The 19,689-nt window shown below is 66.2% G+C and overlaps 2 protein-coding genes across 3 annotated transcripts; both read right to left on the reverse strand.

Moving 5' to 3' along the window:
* Positions 1–372: 372 nt before the first annotated feature.
* On the reverse strand, positions 373–11,618 carry PTPRN (protein tyrosine phosphatase receptor type N). 2 transcript variants are annotated; one of them, XM_086464993.1, is made up of 23 exons: positions 11,516–11,618; positions 9,744–9,794; positions 9,438–9,551; positions 9,079–9,184; positions 8,758–8,956; positions 8,251–8,575; positions 7,939–8,055; positions 7,731–7,810; positions 7,366–7,652; positions 6,782–6,868; positions 6,581–6,660; positions 6,273–6,337; positions 3,728–3,940; positions 3,400–3,609; positions 3,161–3,308; positions 2,925–2,998; positions 2,547–2,624; positions 2,298–2,417; positions 2,022–2,188; positions 903–956; positions 720–784; positions 542–615; positions 373–444 (listed from the first exon to the last, which is right to left on the reverse strand). In XM_086464993.1, the coding sequence occupies exons 1-23, from the start codon at positions 11,616–11,618 to the stop codon at positions 373–375; spliced, it is 2,889 nt and encodes a 962-aa protein (XP_086321119.1). The 2 variants fall into 2 exon arrangements, with proteins under 2 accessions (XP_086321119.1, XP_086321118.1); XM_086464992.1 differs by having other exon boundaries at positions 6,222–6,337.
* Positions 11,619–12,372: 754 nt separating this feature from the next.
* DNPEP (aspartyl aminopeptidase) lies at positions 12,373–17,434 on the reverse strand. Its single transcript, XM_086465458.1, has 15 exons — positions 17,423–17,434; positions 17,188–17,275; positions 17,015–17,103; positions 16,816–16,929; positions 16,380–16,505; positions 16,111–16,241; positions 15,659–15,743; positions 15,124–15,231; positions 14,811–14,888; positions 14,406–14,489; positions 13,984–14,144; positions 13,788–13,827; positions 13,297–13,398; positions 12,791–12,958; positions 12,373–12,423 (listed from the first exon to the last, which is right to left on the reverse strand). The coding sequence occupies exons 1-15, from the start codon at positions 17,426–17,428 to the stop codon at positions 12,373–12,375; spliced, it is 1,431 nt and encodes a 476-aa protein (XP_086321584.1). The 5' UTR covers positions 17,429–17,434.
* Positions 17,435–19,689: the final 2,255 nt, after the last annotated feature.

Genomic DNA, 19,689 nt, shown 5'->3' on the forward strand with positions numbered 1-19,689 from the left:
CACCCAGTGCTCCCCCCGACCATGGGGGATCCCTCCCCACTCCTACCCCCCACAGGAGGGAGCTGACACAGGACGTCGAGGTTGGGGCGCAGGAGAGCGGCTGGGGAAGGGGGAGCTACAGCCAACTCTCAGCAGCATCACCTGGTCCCCTCCTCCACAGGGGACAGGGGACATGAGCCCGGTCCCCTCTGCGGTGGCAGCAGGTGTGATGGTTTTTGTGCCCCACGTGAGCCCTGTGTCCCTGGGGAGAGGGGCAGGGGGGGCTGGGGGGGTTACAGAGCCAGCAGCACAGACAGCATTTTACAGGGAGAGCGCATGAAGCCGGGGGGCGGGGGGGGATGGGGGAAGACGAGAGGGGAGGGCTCCTCGCCATCACTGCGGCAGCGCCTTCAGGATGGCATTCACTTCCTCGGCCACGGCCGTCAGCGCGAACTCAAACTGGTCCTGGGGAAGCAGAGGAGGGGGCATGAGGGTCCCCACTAACCCAGCCCCAGGGGCTGCATGTGCTTAGGGAAGGAGGAGATCCCCAGTTTAGGGGTACCTTGGTCTGCACCATGCCAGGCCGCTGGTCTCTGATGTGCTCCAGCGTAGCAGCTATGTCTATCTCCTTCACCCCTGGGGCAGAAGTGGAGAAGGGTGCTAGGAGGGGGGGCCCACGGGCCAAGCGCATGGCCCCGCAGCCCCTGGACAGGACAGGAGCGGTGCTGCCCTGCACCTACCTTTGGCCATTCGGTTCAGGACCATGTCGATGAGGATGTACGTCCCGGTCCTGCCCGCACCGTCACTGCAAGACACGGATGCTTGGGCCAGAGGGACGGGCTCCAGGGACCGGTCCTGGCCAGCAGGTCCCAGCCTTGCAGCCACCCCCCCCGCCCGTACCCCACCTCCATCCCCGGCAGTACCTGCAGTGCACGATAATAGGGCAGGAGCGACCCCGGTAGCACTTGTTGACCTTCCTGCAAGAACAACAGGGAGCAGGTCAGTGCTCTGCCACGCCAGGGCCAAGGCTGCGCTAGGTGCCCCTCGCTGTGCTGAGCCGGGGAGGGGGCAGCAAGCACCCCATGATGTGGCTCTGGGTGTCCGGTGCACAGCTCCCCCTGCCTCCCCAGCAGTGCTGGGCATGGGATGGGAACCACGGGTGGAAAGGGGACAGGGAGAGGAGCCAGATTCCTCAGGTGCCCAGCCCAGGTAGGGGAGCAGTGGCAGGACCCCCAAGGGAGCAGCTCTGGTCCAGTGGGGTGCGAAGCTGGGGGCCAGGCGCCGGTGGGGCTCCCGGCATGCTCCATGCAGCAGGCACGGCTGCCAACGATCACTTTTGTGACTATGCAACTGGAGCCAGATTACTAGCTGCAAATCACAAAAATGACGCCGGCAGCTGCGAGAGAGAGACAGAGAGAGACAGAGAGACAGAGAGCGTGAGCGGGGCGGAGAGGAGAGCGAGGTGCTCGGGGCATCCCCACTGCCCTAAGCAGGGTCCCTGGCCCCACGTGGCCCGGGGACAGTGACCAGCCAGCCCCTGGCAGGAGCTCACTGCCACCCAGGGACCCTGAGACCCCAGCAGTTGCTGCCTGCAAACCTCCTAGGAGCGGTCCCAGCCCCAGGCTAGCTCGGGACCCACTGCTGGCCGTAGGGCATGGGGAGCAATGGGTCACAGCTGTCCAAAGCTGACTCCAGGGGTTTCTTCTTGCACCCACGGCTGGGGAAGGTGCCAGGCAGTACTGTCCCCCATGCCAGCTCTGGGAAGAGCACTTTCCCACCCTTCCCATGAAGGCTGGAGAGCCCTGGCAACCTCAGCTGGAGGTTTCTTGCCCACCAAGTTCTGCTGAGCTTCATCCCAAGCCTCCCAGAACCTGGTTCTTCTGCTCCCCCGCATTCACAGCAGGCCCCTGCCCCCCCAGGTGGCCCATGCCACAGCCCTGACCCTCATCACACGAGCAGCGATGCCCTCGCTCATCAGTCACCTGCGGTTGGGACCAGCGCCTGCTCCCTGGGGGCTGGCACAGCTCCGGGTGGGCGCTCACCTGCGGAAGTCAAGGAGGGGCCGGGTGGTGGCAGGGATACCCTCGGCCGGCCAGCTGAGGAAGTGGAACTGCGTCAGGGTGCGGGTCTCCTGTGACTGCACGTTCTTCAGGTAGAAGCTGCGCACCAGGAAATCCTCGCACCAGATGTGCTCCGACACCAGGTTCACCTGCCCGAGAGAGGCAGCCGGTGGGCATCAGCGCCGGGCAGGGGGGGCTGCGCTCAGGGGGACAGGCGGTGGAGGATGCTCCTTGCCCCAGGCTACCAGCCACGCTTGCCTCATAGATGTGGTAGAGAGAGGAGCCTTCATCCGGCCAGTAGCGGTCACACTGCTTGACGCTGTCCTCAGCCAGTGGGCTCAGCATGACGATGACGGTGCAGCCGTGCTCCCACACCATCTGCGGGCAAGGCATGGAGGGTGTCACCGCTGGGTGACAGCCCAGGCAGGAGGGCGGCTGAGCCACCGTGACCCGTCTGGAGGGCAGTACCCAGAGGGACCCCAGTGGGCACAGCTGGGTGATGCTCACCTGCCAGAAGTCAGCGATAGTGTGGGACAGAGGCCCCTGGGTGGCGATGTACGCTGGCATCCGCGGGTCGTGCTCGATCTGGAGCAGGAAAGGAGGAGTGTCAGACTGCACTGTCTTCAGCCAGGGGTCTGTGACACTGGGAGCAGTTCGGGGATAATCCAGGGGCGATGGGAGGGCTGGGGAGGGAGCTTTGCGTTCCGCAGGCAGGAAGGAAATGGATTTTAACCACATCTGAGCAATGGGGCAGGCACATTGTTCGCATCCATAGGCCACAGGGATATGAGCTCAGTCCAGCTCCATCCCAGAGTGGGAGCCTCGCCTGGGCTGAGCACATCACGGAGCAGGGCGGCAGGGCAGGAGCCGCCGGTGATCACTCACGATCGGACTGGCGTTGATGAAGTCGCTGCGGGACGGGTTGCTCTCTGCTTTCAGCTTGATCCGCACGTGGTCATCTGGGGAAACGGAGACCAGGGGATGCGGTCAGTGTCCTGGCGAGCTGGGCGGCAAACTTGCACCACAGCCTGCCATGGTCCCAAGCATCCCCGTGCCCTGCACCACCTTCCTGCTACAGCCCTGGGAGCCTGTCCCTGGGGCAGGGTGGCTGAGATGCTCACAGGGCACATAGTCGGGGTTGCGGTTCTTCTTCAGGTTGGCTTCGCTCTGGGCAATGGAGCAGATGCTGGGCTCAGCCTGGTAGGCACAAAGAGCCTGCCACTCCTTGGCCAGCCGGTCCCGGTTGCGGAGGTGGTCCTCCATATAAGCCTGTGACAGAGGGGTGGGGGTCAGCTTGGCAGCCGGGGGAAGTACACAGGGGGCCAGAGAGGGGGTCTGCCACCCCGCCAGGCCAGCTTACCAGGATCATGTGTCCGGTGGAGATGTCCATGTTGGACTGGACAGGCTCCTCGCACCAGGAGGGTGTGCTGCTGTGGGAGCTGGGGCTGGGCTGCGGGGCGTCACTGAACTGGGATGAGACACTGCTGACCCGCGAGGTCTCTGCCGGTGCCGCTGGTGCCTCAGCGCGGCCAAAGAGAGACTTGGCAGCCATGTGCTGGCGGCACAGCTCCTGGGGGACCCCAGCAAGAGCCCTGTCCCTCAGCCACAGCACCGCCGCAGGGCAGCCCTGTGCACCCCGAGTGATGCTGATGCAGCAGTGCCGCATCCCACATCCCGCAGGGTCCTACCTGGTACTCGAAGGTGGTGTCAGCAGCACCCTCGGGCCCCAGGGCAGCCAGGCGCTCCTTCTCCCGCTGCTTGGCATGGCGCCGGAGGCAGAAGGCCGCGGCAGCTGCGATGGTGATGCCCGCCACGCAGGCCAGCGCGATGAAGGTCATCAGCACCGAGTGGAAGCCGTCCCCAAAGCGGGATGGGCGCGAGTAGGCAGTAGCCTCATTTCGCTGGGGGCAGAGCCGTGCAAGGGTTGGCGGGGGGCATCTGCATGGGGCTGGGGGGGGGGAGGGGCGGGGGCAGAGACCCCATTCTGCATGACAATTGGGGTTGTTGCAGGCTAAAACAGAGCAAGAGCACTCAGTACCATGCTGATTCTCCCAGCACCCTCAGCTGGGGCAAAGCTGGTGTCGCTGGGGTGCTGGGTGTCACAGGGAGTGAGGCATGGTGCACCCATCTGTGTGTCGCATGGGGTGCTGCTCACACTGGTGTCCCCGGGGCTGCAGGAGGGGATGGAGCCTGGCCAACCCTGGGCAGCAGCAACCTGCTGCTCCTCTACTCCCAGAGCCCAGGGCTGCTCCCTGGGGCAGCCCCAGCCCAGATTGCCCCCCTCCAGGGCAGACAGTAGCCAGGTTTAATGAGCTCCTGCTCAGCTGGAGGTCAACAAGGGCTGGAATCATCCCAAGGGGTTAATGGCAAAGGATGGGCCACTGCAGCGCTGGGTCCACGACAACAATCGCTGCTCCCAGGGGACTTTTCCAAATGGGGCTGGCTCTCCCCTGCATCCACTGCTCCACAGCCGGACAGGTCCTCCCCATCACTCTCCTCAGCCGGGACACAGAGCAGCCCCTGCCACCTTGCAGGCAGTGCTTCCAGGGCTCCTTGCCTGTGGCTGGGGGATACAGCCCAATCCATCCCAGTCCCACCATCCCATGATGGCGCTGAGCCCTTGCTGGATGAGACCCCTCAGGGCCTTGTTGCAGAGCCACTGACGATCAGGACGCTGTCCCCCACGACAGCCAGATCCTGGGGCAGCACACGGATGCTGGGGCATCACCACCACCAAATACCCTGTGCCCAATGAGGTGCCAGAGTCCAGCATTACCTCACTGCTACGGCCTCCCATTGGCTACGAGCCTGATGAGGTTACTGAGAGAACACTGCGTCATCATCGCCTACATCGCCATCATCGTCATCACCTGGGGATACCCCCCACCCCCCCGGGGTGCCTGCTGCCACTTGCCCCCAGCCTCACCAGTTCCAGTGCCTGGGGGCCAGTCTGACCACTGCCAGGGCCCAGCCAGCCCCGCAGTCAGGGCACCCACCAGGGCCAGCACCTCCCAGCTCCCCGGGGCACCCCAGCAGGAGCAGCCCTGCAGCCCCTGGAGGTGTAAGAATGTCTGGAGATATCAGCAGGGCTGGGAAGACAGAAGGGACCTCCCTCTCAAATTCTGCCCAGACTCTCCTGTCCCCCTGCCTCTCTACATCCCTCCTTCCCCAAATCTTGTACCAGTCACAAAAAGTTCAGAGTCTGGGGTGGGGGATGAAAGAAAAGCACATGCTGGTCTGGAGTGGGGAGGTGTGTGCAGAAGAGGTCCCAAAAAGCTGCCTCAGCCTCCTCGGAGCTCCAGCTCCATCATCTCTGCCATCTCTCCCAGCTCCTGCCACTTGCCACATTAAAAGGCATTGCCATAGCGACACTCCACATGTTGCTGATGGAGATAGGTTGCCTCGGTGGCTGGGCCACCCCTTCTCCATGGCTGTTTCCTCCTCCAAGGTCCCCCCTTCCTTCCTGCCTGCCCACAGAAAGAGCCACAGGGCAGGAGGGTGGGAAACAGGGACATCGGATTGGGGATGTGCTGCATCACTTCCCTTCCCCAGGCTGCAAACACAGGAGCCAGGCTCGGTTTCCCACATCCAGCCCCTGCTCCCCCCTCGGGAGATTGTTCCTGGGGGTCCCCAGAGGGGCATGGGGAGGGGGTGCCCCTCTCCAAGCAGATGGCTCCTGCTCCATCCCCGCCTTCAGCTGCTTTCCATTCTCTGGGGGCACGATGGCATTTTGCCTGCCTAGCCGTGGTCTCTTGGGTGCTCTGGGCACAGCCCAGTGCTGGGGTGCCCAGGTCACAGCTAAGATGGGGTGCGCAGGCTGGAGGGAGGTGAGGGTGAACCCTGCGGGGTGCAGCTTGCAGCCCCCGCCCCGGTCTCAGATGGAGCAGGGAAAGCCTCCGGGAGACCCTCCCAAATTGGCTTCAAACTCTGAGGAGCTTTTGTTTTGGAAAGAGCCGAGTGCCCTGGGAGTGCAGGCAGCTGGGCAGCATCATGCTGCCGGGTGGAAGGGGGTCACTGGAGCAGTCCTGCTCCAGCCCATCCCATATAACCCGCGTCTGTCTCCAACACAGCAGCCCGCACACTGCCCAGAGCCCCCTGCTCCTCAGGTGCCCCACAGACCCAGGGGGAGAGCCCCAGGGCTGGGGCACAGCACACTTCCCGGCTCGTACCCGGTGGCAGCACCCCCGCTGCCCTGTCCCCGGCCACCCCAGCCCCGAGGGACACGCATCCTACCTCTCCCACTCCTGTTTGCACGATCTTCAGGCCCAGCTCTGCCTCCAGCTTTGCCTTCACTTGCTCTGTGGTTGGAGAGGAGATGGTCAGAGGGGTGCTTCCCCTCCACCCAGAAGACCCCTCCCAGAGACAGAGCCAAGGGATACCCCCAACAGTTGCCGACCCCACCCCAACCCACCTCCCCAGTTCAGCCAAGGGCACTGGGATGGATGGGAGCCCCCTCTTCCCAGTCCCTGGGAAGGGCCACCCCACAACTTGGGGTGGGGGGAAGAAAGGAAGAGGACCAGGGGGACCCCTGCCCAACTCACCAGCCTGGCTGGCCACGTCCGCCAGCGAGAGGTTCTGGGGGTTCTGCCTGATGCGGAAGGTGAGCGCGGGGCCCATGACACTGCCAGAGAAGAGGGAGGACAGAACGTGAGACTGGGAAGCCCAGACCCCCTCCCTACCCCCACCACAGCTCCGTCTCTCCTGGCTGCGACAGCAGCACCCCACAGCCCCACTCCCCTCACCTGATGTTGATGAAGCTGGCCGTGGAGAGGTGGAGGTGCTTGGCGAGGAGCTCCAGCAGCCGCACACCGGCAGCCAGCCCCAGGGGCCTGTGGGGACAATATCAGGGTGAGGATTAGCTAACGGGGGTGAGCCCACGCTCCCCACAGCTGGGCAAGGGGGACAGGAAGGCTCAGGGAGTCCCAAGCATGCAGCGAAGGCTGTGCTGGCTGCAGGGGTGTCAGGGTGGGCAGGGGGTAAGAGCATGGGGATGCATGGTGATGGGGGTGAGCTGACCCCCCCACCCTGCACACAAGCATGCCCAGAGGCAGTTGTGCACACACACTTGGCTGAGCCTGTCCCAGCCTCCCGTCCTGCAGCAGCGAGCTCTTGTCTTGACATGGGCTGAAAGAGGAAGGCTTTGGGGTGGGACAAGGGCTGCAGGTGGAGAGGGGATGGGGGAGCTGAGCCCCTGGAGACCCCACCCTACCAGAGACCCAAACAGGCTCAGCTGAGCATGTGGAGCTGTGACAGCCAGAAGGGGGGGTGGGGGGAGATACAGACCCTTCACACACTCACACCCCCTCCCCCGACCCCCAGCTCTCACTTCTGGTCCGTGATGATGTAGCCATACTCGTCCGGTGGCCGCATGCCTCGCTGCGCCCCACCCTCCTTCTCCTCCGTGTAGCTCTTCTTCTCCACCACGATTGGCTTCCTGGGGCTGAGCACATCTCCATCGTGTCCCCGCTGTGGCTCAGCCCGGGGGGCTGGTGAGGACACTGCCCTCCCCCTCGGCCCATCCCCTGGGGAGCTGCTGGCTGGGATTTTGGGGGGCGGCACTGTGGTGGAAGGGCGCACTGGCTCCTCTCCGTGCTGCATGTCTCCCTCTGTCACCTGAAGGGAGGGAAAGGGAGGAGCTGGGACCTCTGAGGAGAGCCCTGGGGGGGCTGCCCCTCACCCCACACATCCCACCTTCGGTGTGGCACCTCCTCCTGCACCACCCTGCTTCAAACCCACCCGTTTCACTGTGGGCACTTCGGGGCCAGCAACACCTAGGAAGGGGAGAGACAGAGGTCCTGCGGCACCTGCCCCAGGAGGCAACACCCCCTATCCCAAAACAGGGCATGCTGGCACCCACCTCTGCCAGTCCCTGCCTGCCCCATCCCTGCATCCTGCTCACCAGAGGTCTGGAGCAGCTGGAGGAGGGTGGAGAGGCTGCTCAGCTGCTGAGGGCTCAGCTCTGGCAGCCCCAGGCCGTAGCTAGCTAGGAGGGAGGCCAGTCTCTTCAGGGCAGCATCTGCAAGAGGACGCAGCATCAGTCGGATGCACTGCAGCAGCACAGGGACCATGGGCAGTGGATGCAACAGCTGGTGCAGGTGGGGTTGGGGTGATATGCTGCCCATGGGCACGAAGCCAAGGAGAAGGGAGAGTCTGAGCCATGAGGAATGTGGCTGTGGGGACAGGCTGGGGATGAGGGCTAGTGCCTGGCTACCTGTCTGTGCAGGGGGTGGCTGGGCAGACAGGGGTGTTGGCTGCTCCCTCTCCTCCATGTCCCTGTAGTCACCGGGGAGCCGCGAGCTGTGCTGGAGCCTGGTGCTGGCAGGGTCTGGGCGGCCGGCTTTCTCTCTGGGCAGAGAAAGCATACCCAAGTCCTGGAAGAGATGCCCCCCATCCGTTCCTGGCTGCCTGCCATAGGAGGGCACAGGGCCAGCCCCAAAAAGGGCCTGGGCAGGGACCCGGCCCAGCAGCGAGGAGGTCTCGGGGCTCTGCCTGGCTGAGCCACTGGGGAGCTGGTGAGTGCCATCCTGGTAGCCAAACTGCAACCAAAACACAGAGCCACCATGGTCAAACTCCACAGGGCCCCTGCCACCCCATAGCAGGGCACCCCAGAGCTGGGGGGGCACCCAAGACTGGCAGAGGGAGGGTGCTGGGAGTGCAGCACCACCCTGCCCATCTCTACCTTTCCACCCGGGAGAAGGGGCCTTGCCCCATGTCTTACCTTGTGGTAGGAGTAGGGGTTGAGTAGAGCCTCCTCGTAGGCCAGCTGGGGCGGGGGGGGCAGTAGGAGGTGCTCCAGGTACCGCTGCACCAGGGGGGAGGGCAGTAGTGGTGGGGGCTGCCCCAGATGCTGAGTTGCTGGCAGGCCAGGGTCTGCAGGGAAAGGGGCTCGCCGGGGGGAACTGCGGAGGGGCAGGAACCTTGGAGGCAAACAGTGCTGGGGTGAGTCACCTGGGAAAGGGGGATGCCCCCCTCAAAACCCCATTTGAGGGGCAAAGCCATCACTGCCCTGCTCGCAGGCCGGTGGCTGGTGCTGCCCTACCTGTCCCTGGCTGCCGGCTCCAGCGAGGGTGGCGGGCGGAGGCGGGGGATGCGCTCCATCTCCTGCGAGATCACATACTGGGTGATGCCGTCCTGCCACGAGAGCCCTGCCATGGGAGGGGGGCTGTGAGACATGGAAGAGGCCGGGGACCTTGGGGCAAGCACACGGGAGGCCGCCCTGGTGTCTTGACCCTGTGTCCCATGGCCTGGGTTTGGCACCGCTCCTCCCAGAATCAGCTGGGGCCCTCCTAAGCCCATCCTGGCCTCTGGGCCAGCAGGAGCCCAGACAGCCCTAAGTGCCACTAGGAAATGCTGCCTGACACCCCCTCCCCGCTGGGCCACAGTGACCCCTCCCTTCACCTTGTGCCATGAGATGCCGCAAGACATCCTGCAGGCGCTGGAGCACGGGAGAGGTGACCTGGAAGTAGGGTCTGTCCTGCACGGAGCCCACCTGGCACTGCCCAAACAGCCCATCTGCAAAAGAGGCGAGGTGGCAGGACTGGATGGATGAACATCCCAGCGGTGAGGGTCTCTGGGCACAGCCCCACCTTTCTCCTGCCATATTCCCCAGCATTGAGCCCCAAATTCCCCTGCAAGGCAGCCCTGCATCCTCCACATCCCCTTGGGAAGGAAGAAGGGATCCCTGCACCCCCTCTAGCCACTTACCCTGCACACACACCTCCTGGGGGGAGCACAGCCTCCGGTCAAACAGGCAGCCTGGGACAGACAGACAGGTAAGCCAGTCAGCACGGTGTCCAAGGGGGACTCCAAGGGGGTTTGCTCATCACCAGCTGCTTGGCGTCCCCTACTATCCCAGAAAGTGCCGGGGGAGGTGCAATGTGGTGACAACGGTGGGGGGCACAGCCTGGTAGCCCAGGGCAGGGCCTCTGTGCCAGCCTTCCCCCCACACCTCATGCTGGGATGGGGGGGCTGTGTACAGAGGCTGCCCCTGGCTCTGGGGAGCGGGGGGAGGCCTGGAGTTTTTTGGGGGGGCCAGCAGTTGGGAATGGAAGGCTGAGGGGGCGGAGACGTACAATACCACGTCTGTTGCCCTCCCACATGTGGTACTACAGGGTAGGAACGCCAGGGACCCACTCTCCCTGTGAGGGGGACCCCAAAGCAAGCATGCAGCGGGGGGGGTTGGCGGTGTTTTCCCACCCCCTTCGAGGGGCAGCACTTGGGCAGGGGGTGGCTTCCTCCTTTCTCTCCCCCCCCCGCCCCCCCCCCCCCCCCCCCCCCCCCCCCGTCTCGGTCCAAGACCGTCAGCAGCGAGACGGCAGCAGGCGATGACTCAGCCCCGGATGGCGAGGAAGGAACGAGAAAACAACCGGGGGGAGGGGAGGGAGGGGCCCGCCGAGCCCGCCGAGGGGGAAGGGGGCAAGTGGGGATGGGGGTCCCCGAAACCCGGGCACCCACGGGACCGCTCCCCCTGGGGCGGGGCCAACGCGGGTGCGGGCACAGGACCCCGCTGCTGGGGAACGACCCCCGGGGGGCGGCGGGAGCGGGAGGGGGGGGGCCGGGCCGGGCCGGGGCGATAGTGCGGGCGCTGTCCGCGGTGCTGAAGCGGCGCAGCCGCCTCCCGCCGGGACGCGCCGCTCCGCGGGGAGGGGAGGGGCGGCGGCCCCGGGAGGCTCCACCAGGCAGGACGAGGCTCGGCCGCAGCCGCTCCGGCCCCGCCTTCTCCCAGAGGTTTCGGGGCCCCCGCGGCGCGGCCGGACCCGTCCCGGCGCTCCCGGGCCCGCCGGAGGACGATGGACGCAACAGCCCCGGGTGCCCGGTAGTGAGTCAGCGGCCACCGGGGCCGTGCCGGGCGGGGCGGGGCGGGGGGCACAGCCCTGCCACCGGCAGCGGCACCCGGCTCTCCGAGAGCTCCGGGCAGGGGTCGCACAGGCCGAGCTGGAGGAGTGGAGGTGCACCGGCCCGCCCTCGTACCCCGGGCTGGGCCGCACTTACCGGCGGAGGGCGGCTAAAGGGCACCGGGGTCCCGGGGGGAGACGCCGCTCAGGGCCGCTGCCCCGGGCTTCCCATCTCTCCGGCAACCCCAGGCACCTGCTTTGCCCGGGCAGGGTCTCCGAGCGAGCACCGCCCTGCTCCCGTCCCGTTCAACCGGCCCCTGCGGCGGCGGCAACTCTGCAGCCGGCGGAGTGCCCCGGGGCCAGCACCACCGCCAGAATCAGGAGAGAGGCGCCCCCCGGTGCCAGTGACGCACCCGCGGTGCCGGTAACCGGACTGCCCTCTCCCGCTCTCTACCGGGGACCAGGCCTGCCGCTGCGCACCGTGACAGCATCCACGGCAGCGCTGACAGCACCGGCCGCGGAGCCCCCCTGCCCTGCCGCTCCCCAGGAAGCGCCCCCCCACCCAGCGCCGCCGCCGCCGCCGCCCCAGTCCCCGCGCTTGCCCGGGGCGCGGCGCCGCCCCGCCCGGGACCCCGGTCTCACCATGCGCAGCGGCGGCGGTAGCGGAGGCGCCGCCGTCCCGCAGCAGCCCGCGGCCGGCCAGGAGGAGGAGGCAGAGGAGCGCCCGGAGGAGCCGCCGCCCCATGCTCCGCTCACGGCCGCACCATGGCGCACCCGCCGGCCGCGCCCCCGCCACCGCCGCCAACCCGCGCCCCGCCGCGCCGCTTGCCCCGCCCACCGCCGCCTCCCCGCCAACGGCGCAAGGCACACGACTGCCGCGCCACGCCCCCCTGCGCTGAGGCCAATGGCAGACCCGCGCTTCTTTCCCCTCCACGTCGGGCTCACGCCCCCCTGTTATCGAGCGAGGCCAATTACGTCGCGCCCTGGGGGGAAGACGGCCGAGCGCCGCGCCAATCGCAGCCTCCCCGGGGGCGAGCCACGCCTCCCGGGGGTGTGCCACAGCGCCGGCAGCGCCTCCGCCAATGACCGCCTGCCCCTTCCCAGCCCTGCGGCCCCACTGGCTTCCGCGCGGGCCGCGCCCCTGGGAAGAACCCAATGAGCAGCGAGGGTCGGGCCACACCCTCACACGCGCGCCCAGCGGCACCGCCCCGGGAAAGGCAGGAGGGGAGCGGGCAGCCCCTGGGCCCCCAGCGGGTGCGGGCAGAGCACCCCCGCCCTGGGCAGGGCCCCGGCAGCTGGGACCCCCCCTGCCCCCCACCCAACACGGCACTGAAGGGGCCGCTCCCGGCCCCAGAGGAGAGCACAGGTGGGTGCCATGGTCTATCACCCCCCCCCCCCCCCCCCGCCCCCCAGCCGTGCTCATGGACCACTCGCTGCTGAGACAGAGATGCTTTAATGGCCCCAGGGCCAAACCCACAGCTGGTCCCTCCCCACCACGTTCAGTCGACCACCATGCTGCTGCTGACCGCCGGCAGGAGCTCGAAGAAGCCCTGGAAGGAGAGAGACTGTCAGGGTGGGTCAGGCAGGGCGGCATGGGGTGGGCAGGGGGGGGACAGGCAGCAGCTCCCCCTGTCCCCTTACGCGTGCGGCGTCATAGCAGGCAGCTACGCGCAGCGAGAGCAGGACCGCGTCGCTATAGTAACCCACCACCGAGTCAAGGCGAGCACCGGTTGCCATAGCAACCATTTGGGGATGGCAGTCGCATGGGAAGGCTGGGATGCCGAGGGGGCAACTCTGAAAGCTCCAGAGAGGTGGGGAGCCCCAACGATGGGGGTTGGATGGGGACGGGAGGAGACGGAGAGCGGCAGGGAGGGGGCTTGGTCACAGGACAGGGGATGGGGAGGAGACGGGGCTCACCTTGAAGAGGGTGATGCTCTGGAGCACCCCCGAGGTGCAGCACATCTCGCGGATGGAGTGCATGGCCAGCTGCGGGCAGCCGATGTCCAGCACGCGCAGCCCCAGGCGGGAGGCCAGAATGGGGCCGATGGTGGTGCCGCAGGGCGTGTCATTGCGCACCATGAACTCCTGCACCGGGGACATGGCCTCAGCAGCCCCCCACGGCCCCCCACATGGGCTCCTGGGCCTGAAGGGAGGCAACCTGGGATAGGGAAGCAGCACCGTCCCCGCGCCAGGATGCAAAATCCCCCCAGAGATGGGATACGCTTGGGCTGGGCGCCCCCCTCCTGTTTCCCAGCCAGTCCCGGAGCCGGAGCCCCAGAGCAGCAGACAGCGCAGACCCCCGTGCGTACGGACACCATAGCTGAGGGGTGGGGGTCTGGCACAGGCCCCCTCACCTGAAGCCAGGGGCAGGGCTGCAGCCCAAGCCGGTCACATTCACGGAGGGCTCGCCCAGCCCCGCTCACCTGCAGAGGGACGCCCACGCGGGCGGCGATGTCCCGGATGACTGCTTCGGTGACAGCCGTGGAGGCGTAGCGCTGGTTGCTGTTCACTTTGATGACAGGGCCCTGCACGAGGGAAAGCACCGCGGGCCGGTGACTGACACCGGGGGGAGTCGGTGGCTCTGGAAACACCCATGCCCAAGAGATGCCGTCCCGCCCCAACTCAACAGTCCGTTCTCCCCTCCCCGGCTGATCTGCGGGGACGGGGACAGCCCTGCCATGGGGACAGCCCCAGTTCAGAGCAGGAAAGGGCTCCAGGGCCAATGCTGTGGTTTCAAGTCGTTAACACCAGACGCGTGGCATGGTCAAATCGTGCTGCAGGACAAACGTCTCCCGTTTGAGCACCATTTTGTTGCACCCCGGGACAGTGCTCCAGGGAGCGGCTGGGCGTTTCACAGCACTGCAGGACAGACGGACAGCACCCGCCCCAGCCCAAAGCGGAGGGCTGCCCTCACCTTGTGGAAGGCCGGACGATGATTCTCCTCGTGCTTGTCCCTGCAAAAGAGAAGCAGGAGTTTCACGCTACAGCCCTCCCTCCCTGCCACAACGAGGACTGTCCTGTCTGTACTCCCTGGGGAATGACTGGGATACGTCCCCCCGCAGCTGGCAGGACAGGCTTCCCTGGCCTGCGGCGCTACTCAGGCTACTCACACGTAGTTAGGGTGCACAGCGTGGGCCATATCGGCGCTGATCATGTAGGACTTGGCCACGGCCTCCTCGAAGGCTGTCAGGTTTTGCGGTGATGCCGAGATCCGGCGCAGCACCAGCTCCGTCAGCAAGGACTCCGCGCCCTGGGCACTCTCTGACCCTACCTGCCAAGGATCACGGTCAGCAGGACACACGTGGCACAACTCCCCGGCACCCCAGCGGCCTGCTGAGTGATGGGAGGGGCTCCCTAAAGTCAGCACAGCAGCTTCCAACCACATCAGTGCTTCCCACGCCTGCCTGGGCCATGCTCGCCCTTGCCCTGCTGGGGCCGGGGATCTATCTCCCACTAGGCACAGCTGGGGGAGAGCGAAGAACATGGAGCCCCTCCCTGTGCCAGCCACCCCACGGCTGTGCTCCTTGCTCACCTCCTCGTTGTCGTAGAGTGCAATGAGACGCACGTTGGGCTCCTGGGAGAGGGAGGAGGGCGCTGCGCATGAGTCAATCAAGGCCTGCAAGGTTAGAGGAGAAAGGAAACCAGCTTGAGTGCCACCCCATCCCAGGAAGGTCAGCACTGAGCTGGCAGGAACTTCCCCAGGACAGCCCAAAGCATCGAGGAAGGCAGCTGTGGGCACACACATTGCCCAGCAACAGCAGGAGTCACTGGGAACCCCATCACCATCCAAGCCCAGATCCTCCCAACAAGCTGGACCCACTCCATAGGAACATGCCTCCCTGCAGAGCCTCGGGCCAGCCCATGGCCCCGCTGAGCCGAGCCAGGGTGCGCAGGGGCCACACTGTGACCTCCAGGCTCCTTTCCCCCTCCTGCTCACCTGCAGGGCGCAGTAGCAGCTGTGCAAGTTGTCCAGGCGTGGGGAGAAGATGAACTCGTCGAAGGCACCACCCAGCGTCTGCAGGCAGAGAGCCAGGAAGAGCAGGAAACAGGCTCGGGGTCACCAAAAAGTACCTGCCACTGGGTCCCCATTCCAGTCCCCTCATCTCTGCCCATGGGCAGCCGCCTCCTCTCATTCCGCTCAGCTCCCAGCCCTGGCATGCCCCAGGCAGAGGCAGTGTGCCGGGTAAAACCCGCGCAGTGCCAGCCCGCAGGCTGTGCGCAGGCAGAGGCAGGCTCCTGCCCTTACTCACCGCTGGCTGTGTATCCGCCAGGCATAGTTCCAGCTCCACAATCTGCTCTGGTTTCACCCCCAGCTGGGGGCAGAGCAGGGAAAGCAGGACAGGGCTGTGCCGCTCTGCCTGGGAAGAAAGCAGAACTGCGGGCAGGGCAGGCAGCGGATGGCAGGGGAAACTCCCTGTTCCCCCTCGCAGAGCCGTCCCACACTCACTCACGTTGGCACGGTCCTCACTCCTACTAGCATGTCCTGTGTTCAAGCCCCCACCTCACAGAGGACAGCAGGGCCATTCACAGGCCGCAGCAAGGGACTCCCTGCCCTACCTGCCCAGGGAGACTGGGACAGCTTTACGGGGGCTGCACCCCCTTCTATATGATGGCTGCAGACCAGGGTGGGAACCGAGAGGTGGCTGAGCCGATGTGTCATGTACACAGCTCCAGGGCAGAGTGGAAGGTTACCTGCAGTCCCCGGGGAGAAAGGGAAGGGGAACCCACTGGCAGGTCCCTGAGGACTGGAAAAGCGCCCCTGCTAGTCCTCAGCGCCCAGCTTACCTGGGTCGCAGCATCGCAAGGTGTGGCCTCCATGCGCACCTCCTTTTCCAGCTCCTCCTGCACAGCAGTGGCCAGAATGGGAACCCTGTGGGGAGACGGTGCCCTTAGGTCCCAGGGCTCTGCTCACCTCTCCTGCTTGAGTCACACACAACCAAGCCTTCCAGGGTTGCCTGCCTTGCTCCTCCAGGGAGCGATGCCGAACGGAGCAAGGAGACACAACATTTCAAGCACAGATCTATTGTGCCACCTCAGGATGCCCCAAGTGTCCTTTCCCAAGTCCCAAGCTCGGAAGCATCTCCTGGGAGGACCCTATCGGGCTAAGAAAAAGCCATTGCAGACCTCCCCGCTGCAATAAGTGGCTGCCAAAGGGAGAGCTGAGGCTGGGCACTGCTCTGGCTGGGGTCCAGCCCTCCTGAGGGCTGGCTAGGGGTCAGGGTTGAGCCAGGCCTTACAGGTGGTGCTCGGTGTTCGGCCCGAAGTTCTCATTGATGCTCCGCTGCAGATGGATGGCCAGGTGGGGAATGCGGAGGACGGGCCGCTCCACATGTACCAGGCGCTGCTCCAGGCGCCCCGAGGCTGGGTCCTGAAACACAAGGAGGACTGCTGGGGCCAGGCCTGCCGGGCTGAGAGGTTGCCGTAGGTCCCGCTCTGGGTAGGAGTCACGGACCCAGGCCTGGGGGCACACAGGTAGCCCACCATACCTGTCACAAATCAGGCTCACCTTTATGATCACCCTCCCGGCCACGGTGAGGTCACGGTCAAACCAGGTGTTCCAGATGCCCCCTCCATAGGTTTCCACGCCCACCTGCACCATGCCCACCTGCCCCCGCTTAGAGCGCCGCTTCACCTGGGCAAGAGCAGAGGCATCACTGTTGGCACTGCAAAGCCCCAGGGATTGGGTAACTGGTGGGGACTGGGCAGGGCACAACCAGAGTCTCATCGCCGATCCTGTCAGCGCAGGGTGCTGCAAGGCGTTTTGTGGGACAGGGGACACGGGGGTGATAACAACAGGTGGAGCAACACAGGGGGTCAGCACGGGCTGCTCTGGGTGGCAGATTTGGGAGGCGTAGAGCCCCAGCAACGGTGCTGCGGGGCACAGGAAGAGTCAGGGCAGTTGGAGCTTTGTGGAGTGAAGGCACCCAGCTGGCCGGCCTTACCCTGAGGCAGGGGCTGTCGGTGTGGGCCCCCAGCAGGCTGAACCCATTCCCGGGCTGGAACTGGCCGCCGACGGCGAAGGCGATGAGGGTAGAGTAGTTCCTGGTGACGAAGTACTGGAGGCAGAGGGACAGGGGTGAAGGGCGGCCGGGGCCGGGGCCGCCCCCGCTTCCCCAGCGCCCCGCCGCCGGCCGGGCCCACCTTCTGCGCCGGCCGCACCTCCCAGTGCTCCGTCTCCTTCAGCTCCTGGAAGCCGGCCTGCAGCAGCCGCCTGCGGCACTCGGCCACCACTGCGGGGGGGGAGAGCCGTCAGCGGGGCCGCGCCGAGGGGAAGGGGACGGGGACAGGGACGGGGGGGCCCGGCGGCTCCTCACCGTGGTAGGGCGAGGGGCTCCGGTTCACGAACTTCACCAGCTCCTGCGCCGCCGCCTGCGCGGCCTGCTTCGAGCCCTGCGCCGCCGCCTGCGGGCACCGCCGTCACCGCACAGCGCCCACACCGCCACTGCCCCGGGCCGGGACACACCGTGGGCCCCGGGACCCTCCCCCCACCCCATCCCGGCCCCCGGCAGGGCCCGACCCGCTCCCCACGCCCGCCCGTCCGCCCGGTACCTGCATGGCCGCCGCCGCCGCCGCCGTGCCCCGCCGCCCCGCGCGCCCCCTGCTGGCGCGGAGGAACGCGCCCAAGCGGCCCGAGAGTGCGCACCCTGCACCCCGCGATCCGCACCCTGCACCCTGCAATCCACACCTTGCACCCTGCACCCTGAACCCTGCACCCTGCAATCCACATTTTGCACCCTGCACCCCGCATCCCGCAATATGCACCCTGCAATCCACACCCTGCACCCCACATCCTGCAATCTGCAGCCCACACCCTGCAATCCACACCCTGCACCCCTCAATCCACACCCTGCACCCCGCAATCCACACCCTGCACCCCGCAATCTGCAAACGGCACCCCGCACCCCACAATCCGCACCCTGCAACCTGCACCATGCACCTCACACCCTGCATCCCAAACCATGCACCTCACACTATGCAGTCCTGCAATCCACACCCTGCACCCCGCACCCCACACCCTGGTCCAGGGCCAGGGAAACCCATTGCCTGCCAAAGCCAGGGCAGAGCTGGGGGCTGGGTGCCTGGGAGCTGGGTACAGGCAGGAGGGGCTGGGGTGGGAGCCAAGAGGCAAGGATGGGCTCCCCAGGGATTGTCACCCAGTGCTGCCCCAGAGTGCCCTAATTCCAGACACCAAGTGAGAAGAGACTGCCCAGAAACAGGGCTTGGCCCACCTATGGCTGTCCCTGCATTGCCCAGGGGTGCAAGCGCACAGGGGAATGCTTCCCAAAGGCTGGGTGTCTTTGGGGTGAGTCACTGGTGTAGGCCCAGCTACAGCCCTCCCATTATTGCGGCTCCCCCACCTTGGCACTGCCCAGCCCTCACAGAAAACAACACACAAACCCTTTGTGCCATGTTGGGGACCAGTGTCCCTGAGCGACAGTGACGCACAAGGGTGCTGGGAGTTGACACAGTGGCCAGGCAGTGCCCCATCTGCCTGCCAGCCCCAGTGCGGGCATGGCCTGGGCACATCTAGGGGATGGGAGCCCTGGGCCTTGCACAGATCGGGGTGGCTCCTGCCCTTGGCTGTGTCCCCTGCATGTGCTGGGAGTGGCAGTGGGGTTTGGGTTTCCATCAGTGCTCGTGCATCATTTCCCAGTAGGATCCTGTGTCTTCCCAGTGATGGGTGTGCAGCCTTAGGAGGGACATGGCAGCCTGTGAGCACTGCATGGAGCTGGGTGCTCGGTGTCAGCTGGATTCCCAGCTCCTGAGTCACCAGCATGGGCACCCTGTTAGCTGGAGACACCATCTGTGTCCTGGGGACTGGAAACTGGAGGTCCTGTTGCCCCTGACCCTGGGACCTCCGTGCCGGGAGCTCACAACAGCTCTGGATTTATGCTCCCAGTCCCCAGCACCTGCCTCTCCCCCCTTGAAAAGGGAACAAGCACCCCCACCGCCTGGCACCTCTCGAGCAGACAGCTGGAGGGTCTCCATATCAACCACAGCCACCACAGCAAAACACAGGGCCAGCGCCCCGCTGAGGCACCCAGCACCCCGGCTCGGAGCCGGGCCACACACGCTCCCGGCCCTGCACCCTCCTGCCGACAGGACATGGGTGCCAAGCAGCCATCCCCCTGCTCCTCCTGCCAGCATCACTCCCCACTGCTGCAGGCACCCAGCTCAGGGCCAGGAGCTGCCGGGCAGTCCGCAGGCCATGCCTGGGGGACATCTGGGGACATTTGCAGCACGGGTGCATGGAGCCTATGGTGCCCCCAAGCTGGGCGATGCCCAGAGAGGGTGGGTACCCAGCGGATGTGGGTGCTCGGGGCAGAGAAGTCCCAGGGGGCGGGGGTTGCAGGAGCGGAGGGTGTCTGGATCCGGGATAGCTGGAGCAGGGGGTGAGTGGCAGGGCCGGGTGTGGCCCTTGCCCAGCGCCTTGGCATGCCGCAGCTATTCCTGGAGCAGCGGGGGCTTCCAGAAAAAGCTCCCCCTGGCTATTTCCGGGTGGGCTCTGACTCACCCCTGGCTGGATGCCAGGGGGCCGCACTGCACCTGCCACCACAACGCCCCCCCATCACCACGGTCCTGGGAAGGCACTGCTCCTGTCCCCATCCCTCTCTGCCCCACATATGCCCTGGTGCAGCAGGGAGCCCCAGGCAGTCCCCCCCAAACCGGTGCCGGGTCCTCCTCGGGGTGCCTGCACCCCGTTGCTGCGCTCACGCGTGTGCTCAGAGGTGCCTGGCAGGGGCAATACCGGTGGCGACAGGGCACCGTGCCCCTTCGCACATCCCCTGGCAGCCCAGGGTGGGGTGCCGTGCAGG

The sequence above is a fragment of the Leptosomus discolor genome, chromosome 5 (genome assembly GCF_034619465.1).
Source record: "Leptosomus discolor isolate bLepDis1 chromosome 5, bLepDis1.hap2, whole genome shotgun sequence".
Taxonomy (NCBI): domain Eukaryota; kingdom Metazoa; phylum Chordata; class Aves; order Leptosomiformes; family Leptosomidae; genus Leptosomus; species Leptosomus discolor.